The 12,348-nt window shown below is 44.3% G+C and overlaps 1 protein-coding gene across 2 annotated transcripts in view; it reads left to right on the forward strand.

Moving 5' to 3' along the window:
* Window positions 1-12,348, forward strand: part of AGBL1 (AGBL carboxypeptidase 1) — a 4,192,795-nt gene that overhangs the window by 2,895,340 nt on the left and 1,285,107 nt on the right. The window contains exon 20 of one of the 2 annotated variants that reach the window (XM_078683165.1): window positions 7,192-7,323. The exons of the other annotated variant lie outside the window; for it this stretch is intronic. Within the exon in view, the coding sequence (XP_078539291.1) occupies window positions 7,192-7,323 (132 nt within the window). The remainder of the gene's footprint in view (window positions 1-7,191; window positions 7,324-12,348) is intronic. 2 annotated transcript variants of the gene reach the window in all.

Genomic DNA, 12,348 nt, shown 5'->3' on the forward strand with positions numbered 1-12,348 from the left:
GCAATATGCTAGCGTACAATATCAAATATTTAGTTTCATAAAGGGTCAAACAAGGCTGTAAAAAACCTTAGGCTTCTTTAATACTAATGCCCCAGTATCAGGCTTCAGTGGCTCCCTTACAAACCCATGATTCAGAAAAGGGTGTGGTGATGAACAGAGTGCCTGAATTAAGCAGACCACTCTTACCCAGTCCAAGGATCAGGGCTTAATCCATCACCGTTTTTTAGCTCACTGCACCATCCCAGCTCAGAACTTGGCTATATGCAAATTAGTCTGTTCCTGTCCCAGTGCATGATGGGAACAGGGCAAACCAAACTACCAAGCCAATTCTTATACTGGGAAGGAAACAAGCTACCGGGGACCGATTTCTGGCATTTCAGCCTCGTCGGCCCGGCTTGCTTGAATCCTGATGGTGCAATGAGCAAGGGACTCACATCTGAGTATACCCTTCCACGCTTATGGTGGACAAAATGATTCAGAAAAGGGGGTGGTGATGAACAGAGTGCCTGAATTAAGCAGACCACTCTTACCCAGTCCAAAGATCAGGGCTTGATCCATCACCGTTTTTTAGCTCACTGCACCATCCCAGCTCAGAACTTGGCTATATGCAAATTAGTCTGTTCCTGTCCCAGTGCATGATGGGAACCTGGCAAACCAAACTACCAAGCCAATTCTTATACTGGGAAGGAAACAAGCTACCGGGGACCGGTTTCTGGCATTTCAGCCTCGTCGGCCCGGCTTGCTTGAATCCTGATGGTGCAATGAGCAAGGGACTCACCTCTGAGTATACCTTTCCACGCTTATGGTGGACAAAATGATTCAGAAAAGGGGGTGGTGATGAACAGAGTGCCTGAATTAAGCAGACCACTCTTACCCAGTCCAAAGATCAGGGCTTGATCCATCACCGTTTTTTAGCTCACTGCACCATCCCAGCTCAGAACTTGGCTATATGCAAATTAGTCTGTTCCTGTCCCAGTGCATGATGGGATCAGGGCAAACCAACCTACCAAGCCAATTCTTATACTGGGAAGGAAACAAGCTACCGGGGACCGGTTTCTGGCATTTCAGCCTCGTCGGCCCGGCTTGCTTGAATCCTGATGGTGCAATGAGCAAGGGACTCACATCTGAGTATACCCTTCCACGCTTATGGTGGACAAAATGATTCAGAAAAGGGGGTGGTGATGAACAGAGTGCCTGAATTAAGCAGACCACTCTTACCCAGTCCAAAGATCAGGGCTTGATCCATCACCGTTTTTTAGCTCACTGCACCATCCCAGCTCAGAACTTGGCTATATGCAAATTAGTCTGTTCCTGTCCCAGTGCATGATGGGAACCTGGCAAACCAAACTACCAAGCTAATTCTTATACTGGGAAGGAAACAAGCTACCGGGGACCGGTTTCTGGCATTTCAGCCTCGTCGGCCCGGCTTGCTTGAATCCTGATGGTGCAATGAGCAAGGGACTCACATCTGAGTATACCTTTCCACGCTTATGGTGGACAAAATGATTCAGAAAAGGGGGTGGTGATGAACAGAGTGCCTGAATTAAGCAGACCACTCTTACCCAGTCCAAAGATCAGGGCTTGATCCACCACCGTTTTTTAGCTCACTGCACCATCCCAGCTCAGAACTTGGCTATATGCAAATTAGTCTGTTCCTGTCCCAGTGCATGATGGGATCAGGGCAAACCAAACTACCAAGCCAACTCTTATACTGGGAAGGAAACAAGCTACCGGGGACCGGTTTCTGGCATTTCAGCCTCGTCGGCCCGGCTTGCTTGAATCCTGATGGTGCAATGAGCAAGGGACTCACATCTGAGTATACCCTTCCACGCTTATGGTGGACAAAATGATTCAGAAAAGGGGGTGGTGATGAACAGAGTGCCTGAATTAAGCAGACCACTCTTACCCAGTCCAAAGATCAGGGCTTGATCCATCACCGTTTTTTAGCTCACTGCACCATCCCAGCTCAGAACTTGGCTATATGCAAATTAGTCTGTTCCTGTCCCAGTGCATGATGGGAACAAGGCAAACCAAACTACCAAGCCAATTCTTATACTGGGAAGGAATTAAGCTACTGGGGACCGGTTTCTGGCATTTCAGCCTCGTCGGCCCGGCTTGCTTGAATCCTGATGGTGCAATGAGCAAGGGACTCACATCTGAGTATACCCTTCCACGCTTATGGTGGACAAAATGATTCAGAAAAGGGGGTGGTGATGAACAGAGTGCCTGAATTAAGCAGACCACTCTTACCCAGTCCAAAGATCAGGGCTTGATCCATCACCGTTTTTTAGCTCACTGCACCATCCCAGCTCAGAACTTGGCTATATGCAAATTAGTCTGTTCCTGTCCCAGTGCATGATGGGAACAGGGCAAACCAAACTACCAAGCCAATTCTTATACTGGGAAGGAAACAAGCTACCGGGGACCGGTTTCTGGCATTTCAGCCTCGTCGGCCCGGCTTGCTTGAATCCTGATGGTGCAATGAGCAAGGGACTCACATCTGAGTATACCCTTCCACGCTTATGGTGGACAAAATGATTCAGAAAAGGGGGTGGTGATGAACAGAGTGCCTGAATTAAGCAGACCACTCTTACCCAGTCCAAAGATCAGGGCTTGAGCCATCACCGTTTTTTAGCTCACTGCACCATCCCAGCTCAGAACTTGGCTATATGCAAATTAGTCTGTTCCTGTCCCAGTGCATGATGGGAACAGGGCAAACCAAACTACCAAGCCAATTCTTATACTGGGAAGGAAACAAGCTACCGGGGACCGGTTTCTGGCATTTCAGCCTTGTCGGCCCGGCTTGCTTGAATCCTGATGGTGCAATGAGCAAGGGACTCACATCTGAGTATACCCTTCCACGCTTATGGTGGACAAAATGATTCAGAAAAGGGGGTGGTGATGAACAGAGTGCCTGAATTAAGCGGACCACTCTTACCCAGTCCAAAGATCAGGGCTTGATCCATCGCCGTTTTTTAGCTCACTGCACCATCCCAGCTCAGAACTTGGCTATATGCAAATTAGTCTGTTCCTGTCCCAGTGCATGATGGGAACAGGGCAAACCAAACTACCAAGCCAATTCTTATACTGGGAAGGAAACAAGCTACCGGGGACCGGTTACTGGCATTTCAGCCTCGTCGGCCCGGCTTGCTTGAATCCTGATGGTGCAATGAGCAAGGGACTCACATCTGAGTATACCCTTCCACGCTTATGGTGGACAAAATGATTTTGTTGTAAATAATTTTGTCCACCCTAAGCGGACATGAGTCCCTTGCTCATTGCACCATCAGGATTCAAGCAAGCCGGGCCGAAGACGGCTGTAATGCCAGAAACCGGTCCCCGGAAGCTTGTTTCCTTCCCAGTGTAAGAATTGGCTTTTGTAGTTTGGTTTGCCCTGTTCCCATCATGCACTGGGACAGGAACAGACTAATTTGCATACAGCCAGGTTCTGAAACTGGGATGGTGCAATGAGCTAAAAAACGGTGTTGGATCTAGCCCTGATCTCTTGACTGGGTGAGAGTATTCTGCTTAATTCAGAGACTCTGTCCCTCACCACCCCTTGTTGTAAATAATTTTGTCCACCCTAAGCGTGGAAGGGTATACTCAGACATGAGTCCCTTGCTCATTGCACCATCAGGATTCAAGCAAGCCGGGCTGAAGACGGCTGTAATGCCAGAAACCGGTCCCCGGAAGCTTGTTTCCTTCCCAGTGTAAGAATTGGCTTTTGTAGTTTGGTTTGCCCTGTTCCCATCATGCACTGGGACAGGAACAGACTAATTTGCATACAGCCAGGTTCTGAAACTGGGATGGTGCAATGAGCTAAAAAACGGTGTTGGATCTAGCCCTGATCTCTTGACTGGGTCAGAGTATTCTGCTTAATTCAGAGACTCTGTCCCTCACCACCCCTTGTTGTAAATAATTTTGTCCACCCTAAGCGTGGAAGGGTATACTCAGACATGAGTCCCTTGCTCATTGCACCATCAGGATTCAAGCAAGCCGGGCCGAAGACGGCTGTAATGCCAGAAACCGGTCCCTGGAAGCTTGTTTCCTTCCCAGTGTAAGAATTGGCTTTTGTAGTTTGGTTTGCCCTGTTCCCATCATGCACTGGGACAGGAACAGACTAATTTGCATACAGCCAGGTTCTGAAACTGGGATGGTGCAATGAGCTAAAAAACGGTGTTGGATCTAGCCCTGATCTCTTGACTGGGTGAGAGTATTCTGCTTAATTCAGAGACTCTGTCCCTCACCACCCCTTGTTGTAAATAATCCCTTACAAACCCTACACCCTGCTTAACCTTTGTTGACCACACAAGACATTTCTCGATCTGCTGACTCTCTTCATATACTCATTGCTGAAATTCCCTGGAGCTGTTAATTTCCTTTGTAATAAAAAAATTCCTCAGAATTTCTTTTTTTCAAGATGGTTCGCTATAGGAAGCCGTATATTATGAGGTATATTGTTGGGCTGAAGGGCCATTTCAACAGCCAGTTGTAGCTCAGCTATCCGATCTGCATGTGCCGTAGTTTGCTGAGTCTTCTTAGCAATAGTCACCCCCGAGTTGTAACCTTCAATGCTTCCCAAACTGAAAATAAGGATGTTTGCCAATATTTAAAAGAAAGAAGGTCTGAATAAATGTTCTCATTTCTAAAATAAGATTCCAGTCTAGGTACCACCTAGGCCTTTACCCTCTAATTGTATCAAACAATACAAAAATGATGACCAGCGAATGATCGGAAAACAAGTTGGCCTAAATATCCGCTCCCCCATTTAATAGAATGAGACATTTTTTAAATATCTATACAGGAGGCAATGTGAAACTGATGCGAGAAGCAAGTATACTGTAAACTGTCTGGATGAAAAGTGCACAGTGGATCAATTAATTCCAAGTCTTGTTTTAGTGAATAGACCGCTATTTTACTTTAGGGCTTTAATTGTTTATTTCGTTTATTCAATGTATCCAAAGCCAAGTCATGGATGTGGTTAAAATCTTCCCCTAAGATTATCAGCCCTACTGCTCTCATAGCAATATTATAAATCTGTGGCAATCAGCTTACCTCATCCAAAACTGGGGCACAGTAATTAACCAAGATTTGAAGGTTGCTATTAGCACAAACTTTCAGCCATATCCACCTTCCCTGGGAATCTCCAATTACCTTGGTTATGAACCAATCCATTTGCCTGCCCAGCAAGATACCTGCAAAATACCGTACATTTGCTCTTGTTTGGTATGCCATTAACATTGCAGGATATAAGTCTAACTTTTAGACCCATTGCTTAACCACCTTTTACTAATTAGAATTATTCCTGTGTCACTAGCCAAAAATAATTTCAATCCAGTCTCGATTCTGCTCTTTTTTTATAGAAGTGCTCCCCACCCCTGCAACATCCCACTATGCCCCCACATGACCCAAAAAACCCTTACCCATGCTACAAACATATTTCTGGTAAGGATATATACTAATTCGGAGGGTTTTGCTTGTTTTACCTCACTGACTTTAACACTTGAGAGAGAAGGCATTTATTTATGGCAAGCAGAAGTAATACCATACTCTTGCATACAACACAGCACAAAAGGCGAATACCAGTGGAGTTGATGTGTACATTAGCTTACCGTTTATGGTGCTCCTATTATAGTCAGATTAGGAGCACAGTAATGTAGCAATTAATGATAGACCCGGACATTATGATTTTGTTTTTGGTCCCCAAAACCCAGATGTCTCTGTATTCACTACATAATGTAGCTCAATGGCATTGACTCAGAAAGGACCCGCAGTTGTTTGGGGAGTCAAGTGCAGAGGTACCTTTGTGAATCAGGCCGAACATGTTTAGCAGTCACTGACAACATCTCAGATCACTGGCGAGCTAACGCAGCCTTTCATTTCTCTGAGTTTAATGTTTTTTATGTACAATTAAATTGACGAGTAATACTTGTTAAATCTAGTGCTTAGAAATGTAGAAATAGCAAAACTATGGAAGTAAGTAGTGGCAGCTTTGGTGAATAAAAAGAATTCCGTTTGGCAATTGATTCTCTGGCAGCATGGGTTGGCGTTTTTTGCTTTCCAAAGGCAACCTAGTAAAGCAGGGGTTTGTTTTTGGAAAACAAAAACAATTCTAATGACATGCTTGGAGTTCTGTAGTTGTTCCAGTCTTGCACCATCATATTGGCGATTGAGGAGGGAATGGCACGGCCCTCCCTTACTGATGACTATATGCTTGTTTATGAGTGTGGAGAGATGCTTATGTCCATGGTGGACTTAGTAAAAAGAGATGCCTCTGTGTTATGTGTATGTTCAAGCTCTATGTGTGCCTGTGGGTGCCCGTGTGTTGTTTGCCGCCATATACAAAATATACAAGAGCCAAACTATTGCAGATGAGATGTCTTGCTACTTCCTGACCACGGCAGCAGCCCTGCTCTTGTTCCAATATATCCTACGAGACTGTCCTTTCTGATCCATCTTGATGAATCTGAGGGCGCTTGAAGGCATTGCATGATTCAAACTGAAAGAAGTAAAGAAACCAACAAGCAATGCCAGTGCTTGCCCCGACTGTGGAGGTAAACATAGTTCAGAAAAAATATTCATGCCATACTTTCCCTTTAGATGAACAAAGAATGATAGGCCCATCTCAACCCCCAATATTGTTTTGTAAAACTATACTTACCACAAGCAGCACACCTCAGTGGGGAACATCCATTACGACGCTGTGTTTACACCGCACTACCATTACAACGATGGTTTTACAACGCAAGTCGTTACCACGACTTGCGCTGGAGGGCGCTCTAGGCTAAGGAATAGTAGATTTACTATTCCAACACCTTCCCTACTGTACGTAGGCTGGTGTTAGAATAATAAATCTTACTATTCCTAAGACCAGCACCCTACAGCGCAAGTCGTGGTAACGACTTGCATTGTAAAACCAGCGTTGTTATAGTAGTGTGGTGTAAACACCGCGTTGTATTGACATACAACCTCTGCAATATCTCATATGATGTGGTTATGCATTTTACATAATTCAGTTTACTTTCGCTGAAATTTCGTAGAAAAATGTATATTTTCCCAGTAAACCAGTTATGGTCCATTTAGTAGGTGTAGCATTTAATTATGTGTAGATGCAAAGCCACTTGTCTGCTACCACAGTTTATTAAAATATTCTAACCAAGTAATTATTGTCTATTATTTTTTCATCTGCAGGTGTTCTGTGACTACCATGGTCATTCCCAGAAAAAAAATGTATTTTTATATGGCTGTAGCATTAAAGAAACATTGTGGCAAGCTGGCTGTGTGGTGGACAAGGATGTTCTTCTGGAAGATGTTGGCTATAGGGTATGCAGAATTATTATTTTGGAAATAAAGCTATAAATTACAGAAATACAATTTGCAAGTCTAGGAGAAAGTATATTGATACTTAATGTTTTTTAAGGCAACAAAACATCAAGTAATGGTTGGGCACGTTGTGAAGCACTCCATAATCGTGGAATTGTGTCACAACACTACACTTTATAATTTATAGTGCATTTATCTGAGACATAAAGAAATAAAACGATTTGCCAAAAAATCCCCATGTAGATGACGCTACTCTTGTTTTCAGTGAAATGTAATCCCTCTTTGTATTTGTTATGCAATGGGAAGGGAAGTACCTTCCCACTACAGGAGGAGTCACCAAAAGGTGGCCTCATTGTGCTTGGAAGTAGTATGTATTGCCAGCACTAACGTATTAAGAGGCAGATTCTGGGGAAACTCAATCTTCATTAATTTTCTAAAAAATACAGATGAGGTACTACTTTATAAAATGGAGCAGAGCAAGGTTTTAACTATTACATTTTTAGTGCCTTTTAGGTAAAACACTGCTTTATGAGAATATCTGAACTTGACTACCATTAGCAATGTCAGAAGCAGCAGAATGTTCCCTAAATAATTGCAGTACCTAAACAACTTTGAAGTAGAAAAGCAAAAATAATAAAAATTCAACACCTATTCAGTAAAACAAATATAGTGATTGAACAAGACCATAAGGACAGACATAGGGTAGGGGGGCATCAGATAAGAATTTTGAGGAAGATATCCAATGAATTCCCATAGGATTAGAGGGAATGTAGGGTCAACTACTTCTAATGGTCCTGGTGCGCTTCTGGTGGGACACCGGCCACAGATCTAAAGTGGAAACACACCTCAATGTAATATCTCTTGTTTTAGTCTGAAGTAGAAATTTCTGAAGATGCAGGATAACTTCTTTGTGGTCAATCCTAAATGTACTAAAACTATGGAGGAGGCTTCAAGGATAACAGTCCACAGTTAGTGTTCGGGGCAGGTTCAGCCACTTTCTTCAGCATGAGGCTCCAGCACAGGTCAACATCCGAAGTGTCTTTCTTCTCCTTGAGGTGGTAGGCGGCAAACTGGTCCCACCCTTGAGAAACACTTAAGCATCATTTTATAAAGTTTTGGTACAAGGAGGAGCATTGTCCAACTTCTCCTTCAGGACTGGTTGTTCCTCTACTCGTCTTTCTCCAAATCCAGTTGTGTTTGGTTGTGCTAGGTGAGAGAAGCTTTTTTTATAGCACACACCAGTATGTGATGCTAACTTCTAAATTAATCCTAAATGCTCACAGTTAACCCAAGCCTTTTTCCAGCATTTCCAGTTGTACTTTAAATAATCCAAGAAACCTTAGCCTGGGAGTCTTTGAAGATGAAGGCACCCCAACGTCAATGCGTGAAGTTCTTAAATATCCAGCCATGTGGCTGTCTTATTTAAATGAGAGAAAGCAAATGTGGCTGTCTCTGAGGACAGGTTCCAACCTGTTCTCAAGGGAGACAGTTTGGATAGGAACAGACCAAAGTTGAAAATGTCAAAATTCCAGGACCCTGACCAGACACGTCTGATGCCATCTGCTGTTTCTGCTAACACCCCTCCCTCAGTTCGGATAACTGCCAATAGATGACTACTAGAAAGTGGATAATTTTTTGGAATGTATTTTCGTCCAGCTCAATGAATAATAACACTAATTTGTCAGAGTGAACCCCAAAAATCATGCAAATAACCTGAACTCAAGTCCCCAAAAACAGTAATAAAGACAAAACATCAAAAAATAAAACTGCTAAACGAAATTAGAAAAATAGAGTAGATTTTAATAAAGATAATGACAAAGTAATAAAAATTCAATAAGGGGAGCTGGACATTTGAATTTGTCAAGTTTAAGGTACAAATAGAGCCAAAAAGTACTAACCACCAACTATAGTCTATTGAAGTGGGAGACTAGGTCCAGGGCATGATTTCAGGCTGACAGTGATGGGGCATAGTTAGGATACTCCAAGTGGGTTTGTCTCGGTCAAAGATTTTCCCTTTTGACTTACTCTTTTTTATGGAGCTCAAATTCTCCTCTGAAGCAATCCTGAAGCTGGATCCGATAAAGATAAATTAAAATCGGACACCTTGGCACGAGGTCCCACTAATGCCCTGGAGGTCTTAAAAGTCTATATGTTTTCTTATGTTCATGTTTGAGCATACCCGTCACACTTTGGGCGACATATGCAAAAGAAAAAATTGATGCACAGAATGCTGGGCAATGCAAATGTTCAACCCCAGTCACAAGGATCTAGGTTTAATCCATCATTCTTTTGCTCAACACACCACCCCAGTTTGGACCCAACAATATGCAAATCAGTCTTGACCCTGATCCTTTTTGCCCAGTCCAGACTGAACTCTCTAACCAGGTCCTTCCTGGACCGGAAACAGGCATCCTGGGACAGGTTTCAGGACATCACCCTTCGTCAGCCAGGCTTGCATGAATCCAGTGGTGTAGTGAGAACAGAACCCACATCTGGATTTAACCAAGATCCTTGTGACTGGTGGTGAATGTCTGCAATGTCCAGTATTCCGTCCATCAATTGTTTCTTTTGCATATGTCACCCTAAGTGGGAAGGGTATGCCCAGACGTGGGTACCGTGCTCACTACACCACAGGATTCAAGCTAGCCTGATTGATGAAGGATGATGCCCTGAAACCGGTCTCAGGAATGTTGGACAATGAAAAATAATGATGGATGTAACCCAGATCTCTTGACTGGGGGTGAATGTTTTGATTTGTTCTGCATTCTGTCCATCTATTTTGTGTCTTGAGCTTCCTCGCATAAGTACGCCGGGTTTGCCCAGACATGGGTCCCAGTCTTACTGTGCCACTGGATTCAAGCTATCCTTGCTGATAAGGGGTGAAACCCCAAAACCGGTCCTAAGATGCCTATTTCCAATTCAGGGAGGACCTGCCTTGGCAGTTCGCGCTGGACTGTTCCCATAAGGCACAGGGTTAAGACTGATTTACATATGGCCAGGTCTAAACTGGGGTGGCTTGGTGAGCACAAAAATGATGGATGTAACCCAGATCTCTTGACTGGGGTTGGATGTTTTGATTTGTTCTGCATTTCAACCATCAATTGTGTGTCTTTTGCTTCCTCGCCCTAAGTGTGCCAGGTATGCCCAGACGTGGTTCCTGGGCTCACTGTGCCAATGGATTTAGGCAATCCTGGCTGATGAGGGGTGAAACCCCGAAACTTATCCTCAGATGCTTGTTTCCGGTCCAGGGAGGACCTGGCTTGGCAATTCAGGCTGGACGGTTTCCATGAGGCACAGGGTCAAGACTGATTTGCATATGGCCAGGTCTAAACTGGGGTGGCATGGTAAGCAATAGAATGATGGATTAAACCCAGATCTCTTGACTGGGGTTGAAGGTTTTGATTTGCTCTTCATTCCGTTCATCAATTGTGGGTCTTTTGCTTCCTCGCCCTAAGTGCGACGGGTCCCTGGCTCACTGTGCCTCTGGATTAAAGCTTTCCTGGCTGGTGAGGGGTGAAACCCCGAAACCGGTCCTAGGATGCTTGTTTCTGGTCCAGGGAGGACCTGGCTTACCAGTTGAGGCTGGACTGTTTCAATGAGGCACAGGGTCAAGACTGTTTGCATATGGCCAGGTCTAAACTGGGGTGGCATGGTGAGCAAAGGAATGATGGATTTAACCCAGATATCGTGACTGGGGTTGAATGTTTTGATTTGGTCTTCATTCGGTCCATCAATTGTGTTCCTTTTGCTTCCTCACCCTAAGTGTGCCAGGTATGCCCATACTCGAGTCCGCGGCTCACTGGATTCAAGCTATCCTGGCTGATGAGGTGTGAAACCCTGAAACCGATTCTAGGATGTCTGTTTCCGGTCCAGGGAGGACTTGGCTTGGCAGTTTGGGCTGGACTGTTCCCAAGAGGCCTGACGAGCAAAAGAATGATGGATTTAACCGAGTTCTCTTGACTGGGGGTTAATGTTTTAATTTGTTTTGCATTCCTTCCATCAATTGTGTGTTTTTTACATTTAGAAAGTAGGTATTTTCTTGTTGAACCATTCAGTGTGCCTCAGTCTGTTTGTGTATTGACTGTCTGGTTTTCGAGTGACAGGGGCTGGGGATGTGCATTCTCTCAGACAGCCACTGGGGGGGTTGATGTGTGTCCTGCCTTGCTGAATGAGGTCCTGGCTGGGCTGAATAGACCTGTGCTGCATTCAGAGTAGTGGGAGGAGTTTTCACTAGCACCTGAATAGGCCTGGTCTGCATTCAGAGTAGTTGATGGAGATTTCCTTGTACCTGAATGGGGCCTGTCTCCCTTGCACAATGCTGTCTTTACCCTCCGTGGTTGTACTGCACGTGTGAGGACAAAACTGGTTTGCACTGGGCTCAGAGACTCTTGCACAAAGAGAACAAAGACAGTTTGGGTTATAAGTGTAAGACCTAAAACCCCAGAACTTTAGATCATTTCTGGAATCCAAGAGGAACCTTTGCCAAGGAGAAGAGCTGGAGAAACTGAAGGAGAAGTACTGCCATTTTGCTGAATGATGTCTGGGGGTGGCCTCCAGTGGCTGATTCTGCCAAGGAAATGATAGGGATTTTGCTGTTTGCTGTGTCCCCTACTTGAGAAAGATCTCCAAGGGCCTATGGTGTGTGCTGGCCTCTGGCCCTGAAGTGTCAGGGACACAAAGACTTCACCCCCAGCTCCCCTGAACTTTCTTGCTATTTTTTTGCAATTTCCTAAAATTCCTTAATTGCGGTTAGCAAATTGCTAATCGCAATTAAGGAATAATTTACCATTCATTTCTACGGGCCAGGAGACCAATAGGAACGAATGTGAAATTATTCTCAATTTGCGATTAGCAATTTGCTAATCGCAAATTGAGAATAATTTCAAGGGTGCAAGGGTGTCTTAAGGACACCCTGCTGCACCCCTGAATTTGACATGTGTGCGCATATGGCGCACATACATGCCCTAAGGGCATGTATGAGCGTCATATGGCACCTTTAGAATTATAAAAAAAGTGCATTTTGAA

Source organism: Lissotriton helveticus, chromosome 3_1 (genome assembly GCF_964261635.1).
Source record: "Lissotriton helveticus chromosome 3_1, aLisHel1.1, whole genome shotgun sequence".
Taxonomy (NCBI): domain Eukaryota; kingdom Metazoa; phylum Chordata; class Amphibia; order Caudata; family Salamandridae; genus Lissotriton; species Lissotriton helveticus.